The 24,963-nt window shown below is 42.4% G+C and overlaps 1 protein-coding gene across 1 annotated transcript in view; it reads left to right on the forward strand.

The window, feature by feature from the left end:
- Positions 1 to 11,955, forward strand: part of T265_00659 (hypothetical protein) — a gene marked incomplete at both ends in the record, with an annotated part of 14,482 nt that extends 2,527 nt beyond the window's left edge. The window contains 5 exons of the mRNA XM_009164487.1: positions 142 to 346; positions 395 to 588; positions 5,979 to 6,110; positions 8,062 to 8,299; positions 11,713 to 11,955. Coding sequence (XP_009162751.1) covers positions 296 to 346; positions 395 to 588; positions 5,979 to 6,110; positions 8,062 to 8,299; positions 11,713 to 11,955 — 858 coding nt within the window. The remainder of the gene's footprint in view (positions 1 to 141; positions 347 to 394; positions 589 to 5,978; positions 6,111 to 8,061; positions 8,300 to 11,712) is intronic.
- Positions 11,956 to 24,963: the final 13,008 nt, after the last annotated feature.

Raw genomic sequence — 24,963 nt, forward strand, 5'->3', positions numbered from 1 at the left:
AATCAACCTCTACTACGACCGCTCTGGTTCGAAACATACTAGGAAAAGATCGCTCATTCATAAGCTTTATAGTTCCGATGATGTAAGCGCTTGATTAAAAATTCACAGGCAATCTCTCTGCTAGACTACGCTTTATGGTAGAATCTCTCTTGGGACTCCAGCCCAGGAATTCAATGTTTTTTTGGATACTACGATCGCCTTATCTTGGGTTCCGAAAAGGGGGCTACCCCACACCTACACTTACTTTCCCTATCCAGGCAGGAGTTCCACACAGCTAAATGTGCCCTTCACGATCATGTACTATGGAGGCTTTGTTACGGGTAAAATAGTCAAGGATCACATGTCGGTAAGTGAGAATACTAAACTGAGAATCGGTCTTGGCGAACCCTTTTAGATAGATGGAACCCGGATTGGAATAGTCCCTTTCGGATTGGCTGAGGATGCACCACCTCCACAAGAGGATGATGAAATAAGCGGAGCTCTTGCTTTAGCAAAAGTGGGCGAACAGCCTGACATTCCAACGGTCTTGGACGTTATGGTTGCAAATAAAGCTATCAAGACGTCGATTTTCACACTTTACTTCACCTGGTGAGTCCTTCATTCTCTGTGTCAGGCACTCAAGCTCTAGCTGATTTGGAACTGGAACTGAATTTGGAACCTCAAAAAATGACACCAGATATAATGGCTGTTGTTGTAGTTCATTTTCTTTGGTTAAACATGGCTAATCTGTAATGTAAGCTTATCTCGATGTAACAGCGAATTACGTGAGTGGTATATTTTAGCATTTCTGTGACAGTTATTTGTATTTTCACGACAGTTCTCATTTGTTTACCAGTCATCGTTGATGGACGAAGTAAATGGTCACTAAAATGATGGTTTAGGCCGCCGAAACATCCGAATTGTAATGCATCCTCCACTTTCTTTCTCACCGATAACGACAATCCCGAACATCTCGGATTCATCTTTACGAATCGCCGAAGATGAATGAAGCTTCTAAACGTGAAAAACAAAATTGCCCTCTAAATAAGAACTCATTACACTTGGTAACTAGATCCCGATTATACAGCCGATCAACTCCTTGAATAATTCCGTCGATCACCTCCACGCCCAAATACCATATGCGGAAAGAGGTGAGATGTCACGAATGCCTAGTTTCTCATTTAGTCAGGTAAACATGAGTAACCTGGAAACTCTCAGGTCGAAATAGCGCTCATAATAAAGGTACTACTTCGCCTTCGTCAAACCATCAAGTAATGTAGGACGGTGTGACAACTTAGCCATTTAAAACAAGAGGGTTCTAACCCACCGGCAATTTCAAAAAGTCAGCAGTGCTTGGATGAGACCAGAACTACGGACAACCAACGAAATTGACCAGTACATCAGCATTCGAGAATGCTCCACACAGTCTAGAGTATCTATGGATTCCACTTGCCCTGATACAAAGCTGTTAATCTGTTCATCTAGCTTGGCAATTGGCTAGCAAACGTTTTGTCACCATACCAGCAGACATCTTTAGTGCGCAGCTGGGCGAGCTAACCTGATCAACAACCAATAAACTCGACACATTACCATGATGCAAAGCGTTATGTTTTTTTACCGTTCAGAATAATAAGTCACAAGTCTCTCAAAGCATTACAACGAATTCATACGTGATTTGTTTCTAAACCCGTATTTACTATTGAGCTGACTACTTTAAATGTGTTGCTCAATGCCGAAAGTTTATCTGGTGTTTCTGATGTTGCTCAATTGATCACTGGAATAAAGTAACTTGGATGATATCACTGGTACTATCAAGTTTCGCCACAAATTTCACACAACACCTTATGACGCACTCAATGGTAATTCCAAATGTTATCACTGCAAAATCAAGCAAACTCAACACACTATCAGCATAGCTTTTTGAGTAGCACTAAAACCACAGCTTCTCAGATCACACATAACGGTTTCTTCGACCCTGAAGAAATTCTACATCCGAATCCGGCGCAAGAAAATCTGTGCAGATTCCCTTATCCTACAATGTGAATCCTATCGATCAACTCTACTTTCTATCTAAGTACCTGGTTGCCCGAAAGTGGTCTTGGTCTATGGCATTAGTTTACTCATAGATATTCAACCTTGGGTTGTTTGCTTATTCTTTCTCTATTCGAACGTATCACAGATGGTCTGTAGGTCAAACTGACAAGTCTTCTATCGTATTATTGATGGCTAATCATTTGTGCTTGTAACCTTAAGGTTCTTCCTACATATCTGGTGTAAATACTGGTCTTTAGCTAGGTTCGTTGATTCAGACCGACTGATTGTGGTGAGCAATCAGAATGATTTGATCGAATGCTGCGTTAGTCCTTGTGAAAGACCACGGGTTGGGGATGTAACTGTGTGTTTTGATTGTAGGTACGGTTGATTCGGACAAGTCTCGATGACATTAGATATTTTGAACTTATAGAGACCTACCAATACATGTGATCCTCTTGTTGACAGCTTGAAATATATGACTCCCTTGCAACTACTGTGTGCGTCACCGCGGGAACCTGAGAGGAATCTTATTCCCGGTAGTGGCGCAGATTAGCTTTTTGGGGTCCCACTACACCCGTATTAAAGAAGCCAGCAAAAAGGTGAAGACAATATGTTCTTTAATAACCTCCGGACGTTCCAGCGGATCGCTGACATTTTAGGTGAATCTACCTGACCATTCACTAGAAGTCAAATTATATCGAATGTATAGTTAGATGTTTAGTTCAGGTGTGAAAAACTTTAATCAATGGGAGCCGTTCAGTAGGCATGTTATGCTCTTTAAACCAAGATAAATCTTCCATGTGGGACACACCTATCGTGCGAACGGAGGGCAATCCTGGGGCTAGAGTAAGGTTAGATCTCCTATGCCTAGATAAAGACGGTTGGAAAACTGGAGTCGAGTTTGATTCAGGGGCGTCTCCCTCAGTAGATCGCGTCATCAAAAGGGTCGTCACAAGACAGTCTTGGAATGGAAAGTTATCAGTCTGCTTTATAGAGTCTAAATAAAATGTGCAGCCAAAATTGGCTTTCTATGGTCCCCTTACATGCGTAAATTTCTTGACCAAACAGCCGATCTATTTTGTTAATAATATCTACGACAAGTATATTCCGCTTACAGCATTTTTCTCAGAGTGATGGAAAAGTAAATACAATGTTTTAAGTATCGTCCTTCATTGTAAGGGCAGTGCAGCATCGTTCTATGCAGAACGCTGGAACTCGCGATTGTGCAACGATGGAATCGGGTGAAATTCATCTTCAGCGAACGGCTGGAGGTACCGATGGTTCTCGGGTACCTGCTTATAGAACCTGGACTCACTGTATATTCTACACAGTGGACGAAATCAGTCTCATCCATTATTAAAAGATCAAATTTCGTCAGTATTACCAGCTAAACCTTAAAACCTTAAACCTAAACTTTAAGACACTTTTACCAGTCAATGGCGACAGCTTCCTGCGAGCCTACGGATTTTTTGCGTCACATACTGACAGTCAATCTTACCTAAAACCGCTAACATAAAACCACTGCGAAGTGACACAGAAGGGTTTTAACCATGACGGTTCAAACCATAGCTGAAAGTCGGAATCTTCGGTATATATCAGCAGTTTGGTGCACCTACGCGGCATAAAAATCTCCGAGGAGCATGACTACAACAGCTGTTGTAGCTTCTTGTGAAATAAAATTTGTCATACAGAAAGGTGACAAGTCCCAGATACCCAGAAAAATGAACCACTATGGATTAGCCAAGAGCCACTAATATCTCGCATTAGGTCATTGCTGAAACAATCACGGATATGACTACTTTGACATTCGTAGCATTGGACTCATTCGGACAGCTAAACAAGTTTTGCATGGGTGCAGAGCCCTTAGCACCTGACTATCCAGTTCCACATAAATGTTGCGATAATGGGCATCCGCCTGGAAGAATTTTTAATTTACTTTAGTTGGTGGAAGTAAATTAGCTCAGTGAAACTCGAAAACTTGACGGCTGGTGTCTTCACTTGTTAGGATAAACTGATGCTAAAGCGCAGTGCAATACCATCCGGATCAGGCTGGCTGTAAATAGGCCTCTATATGTTTGAACCCTGGTCTTATAGCCTCCGGCCGACGTCGGCATCAAGGGCAACAGACCATTCAGGGTTTGCAATGTAAGTGAAATTTTCCGGAAGTTTCTTTTGGCTGTCCACATTTTGCCTTCCATTGTGGACAATGCAACATAAACCAACTTGTGTCCAAGGCCACTTTGAACATTTGGTTGAACTGTTTGCATAACAGCTTGAGCTCCGTAGCGAAATTGACCCTGTAAACACCATATAAATATACATATATATATATATACATATAGTCTAAATTTCAACCAACAATTCACAAACATTCCGTTCCGTTATGAACATACCGTGGTCATTAATTTAACTTACTCCTATGTATCGCTGTTCCCATTACAAGCTAGTTGGTTAAGTCGTAGAACTGGGATGTATAAACGATCAAGAATCGAGTGATTCGATTCAACCAGATCATGCCATTAGCCAGTTACCTTATTCCGGACTCAGCAACTCGAAATCCACGTCTCTGCCGGACCGAGAGCGTCCTAGCGTCCAAGTGGTGTTAATAGATAAGATTTTATGGGATACCCGGCAGTTTTTACGAGAGGGCGTTACGTAAGGCTTACTCGTGGTACTCTTTGCTGGACATGTGTGCGTTCAAATACCCACAGATTGTATTCAAAAGAGCGATGACTCCTAGAAATACTTTTAAGACTGCATCTTTGAGCAGGATAAAATCTTCAGAGAGTTTACACATCCAATGGTCAAATGGATGGTTTCTATCCTAATTTGTTGCTGCGTTAAAAAAACTCGGTCCGCCTGACGAAATTACGGATCTTGTTTCGAAATAGTATTGTACTGTATTTGTTGTCCCAAAACATAATGTAAACACTTTTGGGCTATCTTAGGCACACTGCCCAGGCGAACCATTTTAACTAGCCGGATATTCTACACTATTTATGACCTCGAAGCAGGCGTAGTCCAAAATTATCCTGTACTTTGAGCTTGAACTTCGCGCTTTGGTCGTAAATAACGACGATCAGTCGATCCCGCTATGCAGACCATTGGCTCTACGTGCTCAACCAGGTAGTTTTATTAAGTATTCGAAACTTTCGGGCCAGCAGGTGAATCCACATAGTACTCGCCTGTGTATCTTGATTCTGCCAAGACCACCGATCTGAAACAATGAATTATCGTCACTAGAGACAGCGAATCCATTTACCTGTTCAAAACGTAGGGGATAAGGTCGCCTGTGTTGATTCTGCCAAGACCACCGATCTGAAACAATGAATTATCGTCACTAGAGACAGCGAATCCATTTACCTGTTCAAAACGTAGGGGATAAGGGAAACAAGCGACCCAGAAATTAGTACTATGCACGAATTTCAAAAGCTTGCCAGCCATTTAACTTGCGGTCTCCAAAAGAGGGGTTTAGAAATGACCTGGTGTGTTAAACTTTCAGAACTATGCGGGTGGTTGATTCCTCCAGAGCACCATCAAACCGGGGGGTATCGAGGTCAATCAAACAGGCCAAAACTATGGTAATAATCGAACATAGGGGGTTTGGTTTAGGTGGATAACTACTATGCGTTCTGTCTGTCTACTTTAAATGTCCGATATATCAAACAAATCTGGCTGGCACTTAAATGAAGGTTAACACAGGGAAATACATATTAGTAGTGCCACAAGAAATGAAACGCGTGACAAAACTATGTAATCGAACATAGGGGGTTTGGTTTAGGTGGATAACTACTATGCGTTCTGTCTGTCTACTTTAAATGTCCGATATATCAAACAAATCTGGCTGGCACTTAAATGAAGGTTAACACAGGGAAATACATATTAGTAGTGCCACAAGAAATGAAACGCGTGAGTTGCATATTTAGACTGAATCTTCTCATCCATTATGAATCGCCTTTTTGCAGCCACAGGGACTGTCTTCCCGGAGGACCAGATGCCCAGATCATCTTTGGCGAGGTTGACCCCAAACTATACAACGAGCCGATATTCTACGTGGATTTGGTCCCCTCATTTAAGTGGCAATTTATGCTGCAAAGGTTGGTGAAGACTTTTTAACGGATAGTTTCTGATGACACGTTGTCCGATTAAATCTGAATATTTGTCCCAATTTTTTACCTATTTGCTGAGCAGTGAAATTGCTGGATCTTGTTGAAAACCGCATGGTTGCAAGAATCACATAGAGTGGCAAAGACTACGCTCTCGTCGCTTCCTATTTGAGGAATCAACACTTTAATGACTACAGTACTTACTAAAACGTAATTTTGGACCGTACCGTCTTGTCTCTACTCACGAAGGGTGGTGAGCTTTTCTCACGGGGATGCTCAAAACCAAGTTTATCTATTCGCTGTTAAGCAAGAAGATTACTCCAACCCGTTAGTGTTAAAAAATTGTACTTTTATCTTTTTACTGCTTATTCCAAACAAAATCACCATCTGTTTGGTTGATATATTACCTAATCACCTGAAGTATTTAATCGGAGTATTATATGAAGCCTGTGCGGTGCACAACAGACTATAACTACTTGCGTTATCTAGCGTGCAAATGCACATTATCTTAGCTTTAATAAAAGTTTGGATTGATTTGGGACAGGAAAACAACTGCTCAGACTAGAGTGAAGTGAGCATGCAGTATGAATACCGCAACGGCCCACAAATAAAAGCGTAATAACCTTGGGGAATGTGAATTCTGACCGAGTTCTGCTGATGAATACTGGATGCACTATTCGAACGGCCCTTATAGGGGACAAGCTGTTGTGTGGCCTTCACAGACTACCTCGCCACATTCACTGACAGCGTTTGGTTCGGCTACGGCTAACAATGCTTTCAGTGCACCCTTTTTCTCGTGCTATACTATTGGATCGCTGGCTATCCAGGGATTGTTCATATCTTTGCCGGTCTTTTACTGATAGAATCATATTTCGTGTAACCTCCCCCGACCATTTAGGCCAGGTTGTGATTCAACCCTGCGCAGGCCATCTTACTCGCTCTCCCTACGATCATCAGTGATAATTCTGCTAAGATAGCGAGTGGTGAAGACAGGGCCGCAAACTGTTTGGGGTGATACCTTTAAATTGAGTTTTCCTTACACTCCGAAAGCCTGGTGATGCTAATTTCTCTTGGTGGAAATTTTGGATGGCGCTTTATCCACTAGCGTTATCATTCAACTCTCTGTACTGAAAAAAATTTCTGAGGAATTTTTCAATTAAAAAGCCAGTAGACCAGAACTTGCGAACTGACAATACCTCTTCTCTTGAGTAAAACTAACAGTAAGAAAGTAAACCTCATTTAGATAGTGAAGAGATTAAAGTTTGGACTCTGAAGCAGTTTACTAAAAACTGCCTCACAGGGTAAGGATTATAACTATGTATCATATAAATACGAAGCCCCAGTTTGGAGAACAGCTTTGTAATCCAGGATACCAGGCATGTGACCTTGTGGTTACAAAATAAAATGCTCCATTTTGGATAAATTCTGCCTCAATCCAACCGTATAACAATAAATATTTTACGGAACGCTGTAACATAACTTTGGTTTTTCAGGATATTCTTCCAACGTTTAGGACATAATAAGTAGGAACGCTTTGAAATAATGTGATTTTTTGAGAGCGAGCTTCAAGTACGTTTTGATGAAGCTCATCCGACAGAATCAAAAGTGAGGACAGGGCAAAGCCTTCGAAGAGTAACGTTTGGACTAACAAGAACGCCCCTTCCAGCTCCGAACTAAATCACTTTTGAACTTCACCAATATAAATCCATATGGAGTATGAAAAGAATACAGTATGGTCTGAATATAACCGCAGTTAATTTGCTTACTGACAAACACTGTTTTCTCGGGTGAGCGAAGGTTCCAAATAATACGTGCTACCCTCGTTGTCTTGTCTTATTTCGCACCCGAAAAGCAGTTGCCGGCACAGAACAAAACTAGGGCTTATAGGAAAATGCTGACATTAAATTAATGACTCTGTAGAAAGTAATTCTCATACCTTCAGGTTAGACATCGGCTTCTTCACACTTCTCCAAAACGTTCTTGTCGAGATTGATACGAAAATGCCAGCGATAGTGGGACCGATAGAACAGGTACAAAGGATTAACACTCTCCTCGGTTTTCATGACAATGAACGGGGCATATACGCGAAGCCTTGCCGACTCGTCGAGGAACAAAGAGATCTAGAGTTGGTGTTTCCACATTTTGCGTTGCCGACATCATCAGAATTCTACATGCAGCGTGTAAGTTTCCTTTAGCAAAAAGTTTGAAATGTCTGTATAAAGGATTGTTTGATTCTACCACTTTTCTCAGTTCTGGCACTGCAACAAGCCTCACTGACTTCGCTACGAGCAGTCGACGACCAGATTTCTAATTTTCATTACTAAATCCAAAAGTTCATGCTTTGATCATGCTGTAGTGACGTTTTGTACGAAACTGTAATTAACACGCCACACTTTTGGAATTACGTGGAAGCAGTTCTGTTGATTTATTAGGTTAACACGTCATGATAAAGGCCGCAGAAAGAGAATAGGACGAGTGTTACGCCTGAGAGTAACCCACAAGTCTAGTAGAGTCTCAGGACATTGTGCGTACTAAAATGATGTCTTGCACGCTGATCCAACAGTCAGTTTGCCTAGTTTGTGCACGTTTCGCTTTGCGATGTCATTATGTGCCACACAACTCTTCGGAACAATAATAAGTGAGAACTTATACAAGTAACAATTTCACGTAATACCTGCTTACTCATAAAAGGGCCAGCAATGTCAGAAATGACGTTCAACAAAGTTGACTGTGCAAATATCAAGTCAACAATTATACCATTTCCTAGCATTTTTACTAAGGTAAAGCCATGAGACTCTCAAAACGCTTGTCAGGGACTCTGGAGTGTGGTGAAAATGCTCTGTAGCTGACTTAGTCTTGTTCCATTCTCCTGAAAAGGTTCGGAAACTTGACCAGCTTCTTTCAAGCCTGAGAACAAATTGTGTAATTGTACCACCAACAAAATTCAGTTGCCTGGAAAATGCGACAGTTATACTTGCAGAGCACTACACTTCAAAACAAAATCGACCAGTTCAGCTGGTTGGCTTCGGTTGCTGCCATAACGCCTCTCATTAGGTATCCGCCAAAAACATTCAGTCGTATCAATAACAAGACCTACGCACATAATACTTCGAGAGCGAAAACACAGCCAGATTGTCAGTACTGAGTGTGAGCGCAGACGGGTAATAGCTAGCAAAATTATCTTATCCAACTCGTCCTGGAAAACACTTACTGAAAATTTAACCAGTAGATCCAAATGTCCCATATGTTGTTTCTGGTACTGCTAGTGGCAGTATATTGTAGTGAACCAAAAACAGACCATAGAATTTTTTTCTTTTGTTTCAGTACAGAGAAGGAGGAGAGAGTATGTGCGTGAGCCCGTTCGCTTTCATCCCATATGCTGATCATCCATACTGGATCCTCGGTAACGCAATCTTGCAGGACGTCTTCACAATTTTCGATAGAATCAATGGGAGAGTAGGATTTGCTGCAAGGCGCTGTCTTTCAGAATGATTGAACCAACTAACATACGATTATATCACTCGGATGTAAAGCATAATTTTCGTAATTTTCCGTTATAAGTAGTTTGTATGTTACTTTCATGTTCTCTTATCCAATCACTTTAGGTTGTACAATTGCCAACAACTGGTTTCGTACTAGCAAAGCTCTCTGCCATCCGCACGAGCTCCTTACTTGCTTGTTCCTCATGTACGTTTCAAATCACCTGGCTGTCATTTTGACCGCCTTGCTAAGTATCAGTTGCTGCAACAGGATTGATCAGTATGCAAAATACCTACGAGTGGCGAGACGGTCTGGTAGGCCAGTGGCTGGTTAAAACTGAGTTCAACACATCAAAATCTCTCAGACAGGATTGCATATTAGCTTGATGCGTCAGGCTGTATTTAGTCCTGTTGTAGGCAACATTTTCAGCTGTTCCGTTAAGTCATCCAGATGGGGAAAACACTTTACGTCAGTATGCTGCAGTATCTAATTTTCAGTCCCGCTTGCCTACTGGCTTCCGAATTCGGTTCATTATGGGCGAATAAAATGACGCAAGTAGTGCTTTTATCAGATTATGGGTTCCGGTGTGCCGAATTCGATCAGAAAACAGGGTCAAGGTAGCTCAAAGCTACACCACCAATAGTGACTTCCAAGTTTTGAATGATGATGAGGCAAATCGTATGTTTCGTGTGACTTATTTTCGGTTCCAAAAACGGTTAATAAGTGAGTCAAGGAGGGAATGGCCAGGGTTTAGCATGTCGAACACAATAACCCGAATCATACCAGCACGAATTTCTTCACTCTTTGCTTAACTTCTAAAGAGTGTGCGCGTAACTAAAGCACTCCCACTCGCGTATCCCAAACGTGAATCCAAAGCAGCTAAAAGGGTAGTCCTCTCAAACATCGGGTTCCTCATATTCTAATTACAACGGGAAGTTCCATTATCCGTGTTCCAGCAGAGTATTTACAGAGGGCTTGATCGTGCCTCGCAGATACTTCATTTGTCCGGATAACCAGTGCTCACAGTTTATTTATTATGGCACAGATTTCTGCTAGAATTTTGTGTCAATCTTCTCAGTTGATCTCAATTCCGAATGGTCTGAATGAAACAAAAGAGAGTACACCACATATCACTGCCCATCGTTCCGGCATCTGCTCCACGTTGACAAAGGTCCAGGGAATTAACGGTTTCATTCTCAGTAGACTTTACCGAAGACGGATGTGTTTCTTAACGTTTCTTGTACACCGGTCGGTTTCGGTGCGCTGTGTCAGATGACGATTTCGGTAGGCATTTGGTAATGAGTTTAATTTTCCAGTTTCTGTGGTACGTGCTGGCAGGAAATTCACTAGACCATCAACCGTATCAGTAGTGAGCCAAACGTCCGCAGCACACCTTCCAAAGTATTGCACTGTCCGCATTTTCAATCAAAATTTCTGATATTCAGCCGCCACTATGACGGCCTGGGTGATCAATTTTATCAAAGCTGGGGGGTGGCAGATATAGAAGGTACATGGTTATGCTCGTTTAACAAGATAGTCGTTCAGCTGTAACGCCAATTCGGTGCCTAGCTGCCATGCCATCGGAAGGAAGCACAAGGACTGGGATACTGTTAATTTGCTCAAGCCTAGACCAGCGGAGGCGAGGTATGGTTCGAACCACGGACCTTCCGGTCTGTGGATTCGCACTCTATCCACAGAGCCATCTCGCCCCCTGATAACGTGGACGCAAAACTTATTCTTGTGAAGTAAAGGGTTGCAGTCAGAGTGAACTGTTTGCTTATTTAGTGTCGGTCTCGGGTAAGAAGAATCTTATCTTCTGCCGTGTAATATACAGTAAGCCACAGTAGAGGTTTGTCGTGACCGAGCCGAAGGCATACATGCTGGCACATCGGACTCATCAGACTTCAGTCTCCATCGCATCATGAAGCGAAGCCACAAAACGGGTTAGACGCAAACAACTTCTGCTAATCAGTACCGGATTCAATCCTGAAAATCATTAACCATGTTCAACATTTTATGACTGTGTTGATACTCTGCTGAAAGAGGTGCGCGCATGCATATAAAACCTGATGTTGGAATTGCTGATGCGCAGCATTAGAATAGATAATTTCAGGGCAAAGCTGATAACCTCGTTAGCATTGTTGGAAAATTTGATGGCGAAATTTCCTTGTTGTTTGAAATCTCACTCAAGTTTGACCGTCCACTTCACTTACCCTCAAGGCCAAAACTTTGCACTGTTGGTCTTCGTTACTTTACGCTTCACTTGGACGGTTTCAGTAAAACGATTTTGAAATGCGTTTATGTCGCCGGATGTGGTATTTCCAACGGTCTGTTTGGACGTGAACAATTACCCTAGAGTAAGAACGATTTCGGTGATGCCGAACTACCACTTTAGATCCAGCTAGTGAAAGTCATTTGCAAACTGATGGGGAGTTTAAGTTAAATGAGAGAAGAAAACCTATTTGTCCTAGAAGTTGTGCCCACTCATGGATATTTTTAGCATTGTAAAATGTTTTACCAGTGTTATGCTAATTAACTTCACAAGAGGATCACCAGTAGCTTATCCGTAATTTTTACCAACTTCGCAAACTCTGATCGCGGTCAAATGGATGCTCTAGAAACACCACCACACAAAATCTGTTGTACATACGGCCGGAATCTAGTTAATTTTGTTCGAGTTAACTGCCACGTTAATCATTAGTCATGTTAACGTAAGTGAATTTGATGTTTCTTCCTAAAAATATATCAGTGCACGCCTTCCTTAGCCTTATCCAGTGGCCAAACCAGTCATGCCAGACAAACGCTTCGCCATATGAGCAACACAACAGGTCGTATATTGTCCAACGGGTCACAGGAATACCGTCCCCATTCGGTGACTCCCGGAAATTCCTGTGCCAGCTCAAGCTCACTTTTTTGAACCTAACCGTAACCACGCAAATGTCAGAAAAAATCGAATCTGTTGCACCATACATCGAATACAACTTGGTCTTAGTCCGTGAGAATCCTTATGGTATCTCTGGTTGATGGAATTGAAATCCGCGTACACCTGAGGTGCGAAAAGTTATCTGCTGTGACCTTTGAAGTTATGCTGACCTATAGTCATTCACTCACTTCATTGTGCTCTCTATAGTCGATTGATATTTTTGTATATGTATAAAGATAATATTCCGAGTAGGCACAACAGCCTATAAAAATCAAATAGATTGGGATGTCTTCTGTCGAAATATGCAACCGTTTGAAATACACGAATGACGGTGTAATTTACAACTTTCCTGAAGTATACCCACCGTCCAAAAGGTCTCAAAGATCCTACTTGTGTATTGGTTCCATTACACAAACCAGTATATCGAGAATTTTTCAGTCCATCGTCCCCTCAGCCAATGCTGTATTGTCTACCTTTGTATCATTAAATGCACATTAAATGATCAGCAGGTATCATGATGCTCTAACAGATAGCCCTCAAAATGTGGCCGTTACCCTGAGAAGTACGTCGAGGCGTTCCTCGTTAGGTGTGATTTAGCATGAGGTTCGTTAACAAGAGAACATCCCTAGGTAAACGTGCTATCCATTTTGTTCTGTTGTTGAATAACGAACACAAAAATAACATCTAATTAGGTCGACCTGTTTGCCGAATGGTTATTGGCATTAAGTTGTAATCAAATGAAGGATGTCTCATATCTGAAGATGTGTACTTTGGAATCCGCTGAGGAAAATGTGCGTTGAATGCGAAGAAAGCATTCTCCGGTAATTATGGCCCTCAAAACTCAACAGCAGGTCATGGACATTGTTCAGAACATGGAATTTTATTTACGTGTTTCTATCAGTGTACAACGCGACACCTCAAAAGGTCATTTTCATTCTGTGCCTGTATGTTCTGGAGGTGGAAGCTCACCAGTACTGGACTTTCTACAAGTCACCAAAATTAATCTCGATTCGGCGCAACTAGTTCAATATCACCAATTGGATTTTGTCATCTTCTGAACCTCATAGCTTGGTTCACTTTACACTTTTCATAGGCCGGTAGCTTTGTCTCTTTCCTATTTAGCTACGCCCTCCTATGCTCAGCATCGTTAAACCCCGCGTCGACACACTGATCTAGCCCCGTAAGTTAAGGTTATTACTGGTCGTTGACTAGGTGGCTGCTAATCTGTTCACCGGGCTCGGCTATTGACTTGCAAGCGTCTAATCACCATAAGGGGAGACATCATCAGCGCGCAGTTGGGTACCTAATTCCTCTTTGCCTGCGTGCGTCTATATAGCATTTGGAGTCTGTGTTATCTTCTAGCATGACCGGCTACTTAGGGGACAGCGATTTTTGAATCTATTGGTCCGTTTGTGTCCTTTGTTGCGTTGTCGTTCACGTTTCATTGAATTCCTTGGTTACCTCAACGCCTGTTATTTTTTGTGATTTATTCACTATCTTTGATTGGCCCTTCTCTCGATTCATATTGCATTGTGGTTTGGTCTTCTCGATAGCGATTGATTGGCTGTAACGTCATATTCTCTTCGTCAAACAGCAGCTGTTCCTGATTCCGCTGGTTAATTCGTCATTTTGGTTTGTTTTTTGGGCGTATTCTTTAATTAAATTAATTTGTCCATCTTTATCCGGCTTCCCTGATCCTCTTCTGAGTTGTTCCTCTGGTGGCCCTTGCATGTGATTCTGGAGTTAACTTACCATTAGTGGCTGAAATTGAATCAATTTCGAAGTGATTTTGATAGCCTTTTTGGTGGAGTACCAAGCTTTTCCTGAATTCAGGTTCTTTTTTCTTTCTTGCCTGAGCCAATATGTGAACATCGCTCCAATCGAACTTGTATCTCCCTGATCTTTGTGCGCGCGGAATTAGTAAATACTGATTATCTTTATTAGCAAGCTTGTGTTCATGTATTCTGATGGGGAGGTTTCTTTTGCTTTGTCCTGTTTACCGTATTTTGCAGTCTTTGTATCGGATTCTGTATGACACTGTTCTTTATCATTGGATATATAATTTTGTCTTGATAGTGTCCTCCGCAAAGTGTTCGCCGCTTTGTAGGCAATCTTATTGTGCTATCATTTTCAATGAGGCACTCATTACACCGCAACTTTTGATGCATCTTAATTCGAAACGTTTGGTTTTGAGAGATTTGTGCGTAATACTTTCAGCCCGCTTGATTTTTGGGTTCAGTAAAAATCTTTTTTGGTTATTGCTGCAAATAATGGTCGTAGTCTGTCTTTGGCCCCAGAAATGCGACGAAATTTCTGCTCACACCGGAAAGGCCACAGTCAGGCGGGGAGGAAATACATATAAAGAGTAGCCATATGTCTTGAATGTTTTTTACCAGTGTGCTGAAATGATCGTTCATTACGTCATCACTTAGTATGAACCGTCAGATCCAGAAAAAGAGAATGGCATATTTGTCCACTCGAAGATATCCCAAATTTGGAAATGTGTACTCACCTAAATTCATTGAGGAATACTGAGACCCAGAATGGGCCGTTTAAAACATCATAAACGAAGGATCGAGCTGGGTTCCAGGTGAGTCTCCCGTCAAGAACAAATTGGTATGTAAATGAATGTATTTCGGTAGGCCAATATATAATTTTTCGAGGATGAATTGCTTTCGCCGACCTTTAGAGAAGGTGGCGACGTGTCCCCTACTATCAAACAATTTTAGAATGCGGCCTCCAAAGGGCCACCTAGGGTTGCCCGAGTCGTTTACTGATGGAACCACGTGCTTGCTAACAACGTCTGTAAAAACCCATAGCCTCTGCTCACAGAAACTGTAACCCTTTACCACTTTTATTGTCTGTGGATGCAGTCACATCGGCTGAATCACGAGACGTCTTCGGAGTCGTATTGCCGAACATATCCTCAAATCACTCCTGAACTTACAAAACGATAACACCCTGAAGGGCAACAGCGAAATAGTTAGTAAGCGCCCTTAGTATAAACCCTTGAATACCTTTGAAAGATCTTTCACTTCCAAGTAGTACGTTATTTATTAGATTGCGAAGGCTGTTGTCAGTAATCATTAAACATTCTTTTGCTCAAAAGATGAGGAGTAGTTGAAAAAATTTAACTGTCTTGGCATTTGGATGTTACATCCCCCTGTTCATTCCTGACTTTACTCATCCGGAATCTCTCCTTTAAGTGGCCATCAACTCATTTCGTCCCCCGCTATTCCACATTACGACGAACTTCATTTATACTGACTTTCAACTTTTGCACTACCCCACTGGTATCCCTTCAACACTAGAGCACTCCCAACAGGTGCGACACCACGTGATTTGACTTGAAACAGTGACCTTTCCACGTCTTTATGCTTCCATATACAAGTGACAGAATTTTAAACGCTTGCAAATATTCCTATTTTGTTAAATAAATAACGGCCCCATTGCAGCCGAAATTCCTCTCAACAAAACATCTTCAACTGTGAAACTGACTCGTTTTGCTCCGAACACTGAGAACCCTTTTCCTCAGTTTTATCTTCACAGTTTGTTTGGTCTGTCGCTCTTTGATGACAGATCGAATGATGATGGTTTTGTAGTCTTAGATAGGTACCTTGTTTCTGTACATCCATTAATAAGCGAGAGGATCTATCCAGAATCCCATGATGCGATCGACACAGTTGTGGGTATTAGGTACTCACGCCATCATGGCGTTGATAATTTTTACGATGATTCTCCATCACTTTCCGCCCCCTGATGACAGCCAAATCGATCGGTATTAGATGAGGCCTTGTGTGAGAGATAGTACACAGAGCAATGGCCTCTTCTGTGTACACAAGCAGACTTTGTGCAGTGTGTTCAGCTGAAAAACCTCTGAACAGGAGATTCAAAGAGATTTTAACCAATCCATCTTTCAACCTCAACTTAGTCTGCAGGGAAGTTCGTTGCAACGTGCATTCAGAGACGTACTAAATGGTGTAAGGAAACGGGGAACTATGAAGGTGAAGGAGAGCGGTAGCGGGCTGCTCAGGGTTTTCGACAATCTTATGAGTCACACTGAGGTAAACTCTGACGCCCTAAATACCTTTCCAGCTGAAACGTGGGGGAATCTTTGTGCAACACATTCGGGAGAGGATAGCTGAGACAGTGTCTCTCATTTTCAGAAAGTAGTTTACGATATACGATTTTGAAGCAAAAGCATAGACAAATTCGATTTTACCTAGCAATCAAATTTTACGAACAAACAAAAACAAAAAAATTTCTCTCAAAGGCAAAACAACCGATGATTCTGACCAAAACATTTAAGATTGTTCTGACAGAGGACACCGACCCTTCTTACCAGCCGTTGAGCTTGAAATGAAATCCCGAAGAGCACCCCGTAGATTCTGACGAATTTGAATTGCTTCTTACTTCCTTCTCTGGAGCCAAAATACGGGAACAAAGCAAAGTGAATTTCTCCAAGGCTATGGTTAACATTTAAGATGCATCTTAATTTGGAACACTATTGGAAATTTCACTTATCACTTTTAGCCTGTCTGATATGTGAGCAACTTTTGACTTCATTCAGCTGGAGCATATGGGCCCAATCTGGGTGCAGTTGCTGGTGATCACCATGTTTCTTTACTGGAGAATCAAATCCAAAATAAGCGCGTATGGGGAGACGATTACGTTTAGCCTGTAAACTTGCATTATTACAGTGGTACTTACTGTTGCAAACGCTGTTTACCTTCATTCTTGACTGTGCAATGAAACGCCCTAGCAGTCCATCCGGGTGTTGGACTTAATCCAACGAGATTTCTCAGGGATGTGAAATTTGCTGATGACTATCCAGGTATGAATGCTGTCCACGAGAACTCCAGTCGGTTCATGATGTTGTCAACAAAATTTGTATGTCTCTGACCTGGAATCAACGCGGAAAGATCAAAGCAATCTGAAAGTGGTTTCTGAAAATCCTCGTGAAACAACAATATTTCAAAAGAGACTTAGAAAACGACATTTTGAACTACATAAATATATGCAGAAATAAACGGGATCATCTCGGTTGACGTAAAGCTCAAGTCTTGTGCGTCCGTTCACTGGTATACGCAACGCGAACTTAGGGTTTGCTGGACTGACAGAGTATTCAATGACAAGATTGGACGATACTACAAAAATTCTTTGCATTCGCCACCTCGCTCATAAAAGGCGATTCATCTGTTTCCGGACATTCGTTATCAACGTGGTGCCGAACTGACAAAAGTGATTTCGTGACCATCAAGGATTTTATTTGGCAACCAGCGACGCACCATAGGTAACACTGTTTAGGACATGTAATACGCATGACAGAAGACCGGCTTCCTCGTAAAGCTCTTTTCGCCAAACCCTTTACTGAGTGGAGGCGACTGAGAGATGAACAACGTATGACTCGACTACGATTTATGAAAATGCAAACCAGTAAACTAAGTTGGGTTGACAATTGCCAACTCCCTAGATGGGAACCCCGGGACTCAACTCACTCATGCTTAGTGACACTGGCATAAATAACCTCCAAGGCCTGGCTGTATATCCCACACTTTCCCACTTCTAGGTAGTCAAAACCGTACCACTGTATCTATGGTACACGGTTTTCCGGCCGATAAATTGGCTGATTAGATGAAATCGACCAGGCACAATTTGTTATGGAATCTAGTCCAGTCAATATATCCTCAATTACATGCATCCTGCAACACATCCTGGCATTCGTCTTTCGTTCAGTTCCTTAGCAAGTGTTCATTCGAAACCACGGGGCGAGATGGTCCAAGAAGTTAGAGCGCGAATTTACTGACCGGAAGGTCCGTGGTTCGAATCCGACCTCCGCCACTCGACTTCCCCTGTCTAGGTTTGGGTAACCTGGCAGTATCCTAGCCCTCGTGCTTCCTTCGGGTGGCATGGTAGCTAGGCACCGAAAGGGTGCTACAGCTGAACGCTTTCTTTCTTTCTCCGAAACCACGGGCCAGCGAGACTTATTCTGTTGCTAGCTACTCTACACTATTAATCAAAACTGCACACAAGCCAGAATAAAAACGGACTTTGGTTAAAACTTCGTGCAGGGATTTGGTCAGCTGTTCGGCCGCATATTTTAAGGCACCAACTAACCAAGTTCTGGTTTCGTTATATCACTTACTATATAGTACGACAGATTTTCATTGGTCGTTCCAACCATAACCCCGGAAAAATCTGATTGCACTATTTGTGACATACTTCTATCCACGTTCAAATCAGTGCAGAAAAGCAAACAATAGGGAGAAAGTTAGTCCCCGTTACTGTCTGGCAGGCGGTTGTTTTCCTTGGGGCTACAACCGACGACAACTCATTGTTGACATGGGCTGACAGATCTAAATCAGTATACTTGGTCACATAAAGCAGCCTTTGTTAGTTGTTGAGACTCTCCATCTAGACGACTAGCTATGGTTTTTTGGTGATTGCGGAGCTCGTTTTGTCCAACTGTCATTCTACACTTAGGTTTTCTGCATACGAAAAAGAAAATGACCAAAGTACAATCCTATTTGAATACGGCAAACAAATCTAGTCCGGTCTATAAGGAAACCTTCATTAGTTCCAGTATGAAAAGTGGTGGTTCAATCTCTTGCCTAGGCACCAAATACAAGTCAGAAAGTACATTCACTAATAACGGTCTTCACTGTGACAGTAGTTTGCAGAAGCGATTTGCAGCATGTATAAAATAAGGTGCAATATAAAATGTGGAGCAGGTCAACAGGGAACTTATCGTATGTGAGAGTCCCTTGGTGAAAGTTCGGCCAGCGGGAACGTGTTTCCTCCGCAGTTTGGCCGATACACGTATTCCATAATTGCCCGTGGACTTGGAGTGTTTGGCTGACTACTTGCTCCCTGCGCGTGCGCGAGTCTGTGTGTGCTGACTGTTCGGTTTCCCTATATGTAGGTCCGTTTGCGTATACGTGGGCGCGTCAGCACATGAATGGTTGCTACGCTCACTAGACTGTGCACACAATCGACGTCTGATGAGTCACGCTAATGTGACCTGGCTTGCGAGTAGGAAAAAAGACAAGTCTTGTGATCCAGTAAGCGACTGTGAGCTGAACAGTCAAGTATGTGGGTGGTTGGGTAGCTACACTCTAATGATGAAACCAGAGGTTATTAAGTAGGCAGAACCATGGAAATATCACGCGGAAAAGATATTCCCGGCTCATTCCTGGTTAGTCACTAATTGCTGACCATTGCAGAACATGCTAAGCGCTAAAAAACGAAGCTATCTAGCAACCGTCCAGGGGTTTCTTAAAACTTCTGGACAGTCCAAATCGACCACAGGTCGACGATGATACTCGTTTCACACTACTTTTGTTGTCATGACAGTTACAACTTAATCCGTCAAATCTTTCGTTTGTGACATTCGTCTTTGATGGATTGCGCTGCAACAAGGCCATTCTCTGCTTCATTTAGGGACGATATTCGAGAATTCTCAGGACATTTTCTGGAAGGAATACAAAGCCCACAGGTGTGGTGGTGACTCGAGTACTGTGCCCACCTGATTAGCCCTTAGACCGGCGAAACCGTCCGTGAACTTCTGAAATTTCCGAGACGTTTCATACACAGTTTTTCAATGCACCGTACTCTATCTGATCTCTTACAATTCACTGACGATATCACCTCGACTGGTCCTGAAACGTTTGCAATCCGGTTGCCAAGCTCAGCAAACAAACGAACAACCACTTAGGTTACCTAAATCACCAACATCTACTTAACAATCGTCGTTGTTTGGTTGCCACTTCCATACTGCCTAAAAATCAAGATTTTATACCATGTTATAAGTTTCATACTGTCTGCTGATACGTACATTACATAACGCACGGTCATGTAGCATGTTACCAATTGTCGTTTCATTCCGGTGCATCTTCTCCACTGTAAAGCAGGTAACTTCTCATGGTGTGTATTGTTTCGTTGCTGAATTGCGAAAAACGGAAACCGTCGCCCCCTGCACCCAAATCAGGTTTTGTGAAGGGAGGTAGGTGTGTAGGTATACATATATGATAGGATGAATACCATTCGCGAAACGGATGGAGGTTGATGAACACACTGGCGGAATAAGCAGACTAATGGGGTGTATAATGATATCAAGTTGGACTTAATGATAAGCTCCATTGAAGAAAGGTCATCGAAAGAAAGTGCGCCTGTGCAGACAAGACGTCTGATAAATTTGATGAGAATACACGTATATCTCGTATTCTCAGTGTTTGTGGAGAACCCTTTCCATTCTGACCTGAGCCTGGCATCATACCTAGCTGGGGAGTCCTGGGTTCGAGTCTACCACATAGGGTCCTGCTGATCCACAATAAGGACAAAGAAAATGTCCAGTGCACTTTGGCCTCTCAGCATAGATTGGCTTCACTAACAACATGGAATTTCTACGAAAATTTGCGAATCTGTTCACACCACTACCCGTCTGTAAATAGCTCCAAAGGTGAATAAAATTGACTCACTATGTGAGACTTCCGTCTGAGAAGGCGTTACTCGAGAAGCTGGTCAAAACGTGTGGCAACGTGATGATTGTAGGATCAGGGCTTCTATACACGATCTAGGTGCAACTTAATCACACTGCTGACCAGCAGCACGTGGCCGAACGGTTCGATGTTCAAACTACTGGCTGGAGTTTAGTCATTCGAAAACGCCTAGGACCGAATGAGCGGTTATCGTTTTCGGAAAAGTTTGGCAAAAATCGGTAGATTTATTGATGGGCAGCGTTTCGCTTTTGACATGTGATAACGTGAACAGCTTTTGCGAATAGCCCACACAACTATCTCTCCAGTTTAAATCCTCACATCAATATGAGCATAGTGATGGGCAGGTTTCGCTTTTGACATGTGATAACGTGAACAGCTTTTGCGAATAGCCCACACAACTATCTCTCCAGTTTAAATCCTCACATCAATATGAGCATAGAGTCGATCACTGGCACAGTACACTTCCTAGACTGCATGGTATACAAAGTGTAGTGAAAACAACTGCTAAAAACAACTACCTACCTACTACCGACATACACAGGGACGACTTTAAACCAGTCATCAACATACCCAAAGTCCTTGTACGCCAGTATTGTCTCATTGAAATCCAGTCAGGTCAGACAGCTGTGCGCGGAACAGCTCGACCGAACAACGGCTCAAATCAAGATCGAGAAGAGACTCTAAAAAATAGGATACTCAGTGAGCTTCAGTGTGCGCCAATTAAAAAGGATATTAGCTCCGGTATGAAGACCAAGTAAAGAATGTGTTGGAACAGCTGTCATTCCATATAATGCAGGAATATCGGAGGTTATTCGAAGACTGTTGAACTTAGGCAACATTCATGCAGCTTTCCAGAAGGTAAAAACGCTATGCTCATTATTGGTGCGATTGAAGTTCCTCTCCATGCTGAAAGTACTAGGGTCTGTGTGTATAAAAATAACTGCAACGAATGCATTTAGATTTACATATGACAAACTGCCAGGAATTAGCCCATCAGAACCAGAGGATGAACAAACCTTTAAGCGTTGCGGAAGCATAACAAACGCTGGTCAAACACTCAGCGAGTAGATCTGGAGAATGTAGAAATTTTAAGACGGAAACTGCGATTCGCACCACAGCTGCTGATAGCCGACGTGGTGGAAATTACCAAACATCTCAGCGTGAATAGAATCGAGGGTGTGAAACTGGCGGACGTATGGAAAGCGGTCTTAGATAAGCGGAGTTGACACGTGACTGTGTGTAGTTGACAATGCACATAGAATCATTAGCAAAGATAGGGGGTAGAAATCCCGATTAGACCAAAGTTCACAAAATCCCTCTTACGTAATTATCGTAGCACTAGGTCATCCATAAGGGCCGACGAAAGGTGCAAACGATGTTCAAGAGGGAGCATCACGTGGACCCAATCAGAAGAACTTGACCCTAAGCTGGACCGAAATCCATGTATGTTCACCCATCGACTTAACACTTGGTGACCCACCCTAACACACAAAATCCCTCAGTCGACATCTAACGGAAATTCAGCTTGACTTAACTGACTGGCTAACCATCCGCCTTAAATCTTGGCCAATCACGTAACCTAGTCACTTGGCCTGAAGACGCGAAACGTTGCCCGGCAAACGAAATGCTGTAATAAATAAACATTTCTCTTGCTCTCTTAATTCATGGGCATAAACAGTGCGACATAGGCAAATAAAGCGAAAAATTGATGTTGAACAAGCACTGATCAATTCACCTGATCAAATATATGGTGACCAAATTGTCTTTTTTGCCTGGTTTTGAACAGCAATCCTCGATTGGCCAAAATTTATCTTCAGAGCCTCACATTTTAAAGCTTTGGAGTTGCGCAACAAGATTCTGAATGAGGTGACATTTGGATGTCTGGTTGATAACAGTGCAAGATTAAAAGGTGGCCGAAAACCTTCAAGATTTCATTCTGTGAAATTTTCCGCCTCACTTTCCTCTAGGTATTCTTCTGTCCTGCCAATGAAATCATCTCCGAATCCACGGGGAAGGACTAGTAGTCTATATGACAGACAAATATATTAAGCAGCATGGGCGCACGCTCGTGTGGAGAAAGCCCTCTTATGGTTGGTCACCGGGCTGTAGTATGAATACGCTTAAAAACACGAATGAACGCGCACCCCAGTCCGGTGTGGCGATGGATACTACTGATGAACCATACCAGTATTCTACGTTTGGTGGCCAAGCTCCGCCCCGCATCTAATGGAAGGTGAAATTTATTGCGGAAATTGGGGGACCACTTTGCAATGTCCGTTCACTATTGCGTAATAGTCAATGAATATTCGGGAGAGTTTAAAAGGACGTGCGAGAACGTTTAGTTTCTAGATATTATGTGCATACGGGATGTTTACTTTCCTATCTAACAACTCACAACTACTTAGTTCTCAATTACCAGTAAATAACTTTGGAGCAGGGAAATTTCCTCCTTTCGCTTGGGGAAGTGTCGTCACCTATGAAACTGAAGGCATAAGTATGAGTCCATCTTTCTGGCCGCACGAACCGAGGTCTTTTTTCCACACTCTCTCCCTGCGCATCACTGATAGTGTTGTGAAGAAATTATTTGGCGATACCTATTGGTTACGCAAAGTCGCAGCTCAGAAAGAATAGGGAACTCGTGCTCACGGCGCATTCTAAAGACATTCACTGAAAGCAAAAGATCCATCCAAAGTGGACACTTTAAGCCGGTTTAATGCTGGGAGTTAAAAAAACCTAGGCGTAAATCGTTGGTTGCGCAACTCCACTCCACTGATGTACGACTCCTAAGAAAACGTCTTGTGTCTGTAATGGCACTTAACTGAAAGGGAAATACTTTTGGCAATATTTTCAGCGCTCACTACTAAGTGCCAGCTTGGGTATTTTGTCTACACAAACCCGAAATAAGAAACGACCAGCATCTTCGAAAACCAGTCTAGTTGACTCTGCCTATCGTGATGTGATTAAGACAAACTAACACATTCCCCACTTGTTACTTTAAGGACCAGAACTGTGTGCATATCCAAGGGCTTCGTATTTCTGAATCGACATAATCCGCCCAGCTGTACTTTATGACTTAACTCGGATTCCTTTTATCAAGCGCACAACTTAAGCCTTATCATTGTTGAACAGCATTTTGTGGAACTCGGTATTAACAGCTGGTTAATTTCGATAAAACCTAACTGAACATTTGTTCTTTCTTCAATTTAACTATAAAAGAACTCACTTGCTTTCATTGAGCACCAAAGAGCTCTCCACCGTTTATCAATCTGTCGTGTGTTTCATCCTAAAGCAAGATCCAAGCATCTTTAGCCAATAATTTTAACCGAACGGAATTATGACTGACGTTGTTGCACACATACTAATGAATTTATCACCCGGATAAGCATCGGCTAGCAGGATTCATCCTAACCTATGGGTTAAGGCCGGTGTAACCTCAGCACAGTCACAACACAACATTAATAGCGCATTCCTATATCTTCTCACACTAACAACAGAATATAAAGGTGCATGACAATTTGGACCACAGACTAGAAAAATGGCTGATTTGGATGAGGGACGGGATTTCTGAATAGCCATTTAGAAGGACGACAATTTAAAAGTAAGTTTGAGATCAGTAGCCTCTAGGTGATCACTGCACGTAGTTCTGAGAGCCTCGACAGATAGCCGGAACTGGTGTACCGTTTGTATATTCGAACGGATTTGATCGGAAGCAGGCAGATGTTCAGATCTCAATAGTACCGACGGTCGTCACGTAAGAAGATTCTTTTATTTTAACCCACCACATCACAAAGTGCAGACTTACCTATAAAGAAGATGGAAATTTGATTCAACCGTTTGGCTGCTTAAATGTCATCAGTAGTTATTGCTAGTCTTTTCATCTAGCTTGGCAGTTGGACTGAAAATTTCTCATTACCAATCGAGGTGACGTCGTCAGTGCGGGGGT

Source organism: Opisthorchis viverrini (assembly GCF_000715545.1).
Source record: "Opisthorchis viverrini unplaced genomic scaffold opera_v5_6, whole genome shotgun sequence".
Taxonomy (NCBI): Eukaryota; Metazoa; Platyhelminthes; class Trematoda; order Opisthorchiida; family Opisthorchiidae; genus Opisthorchis; species Opisthorchis viverrini.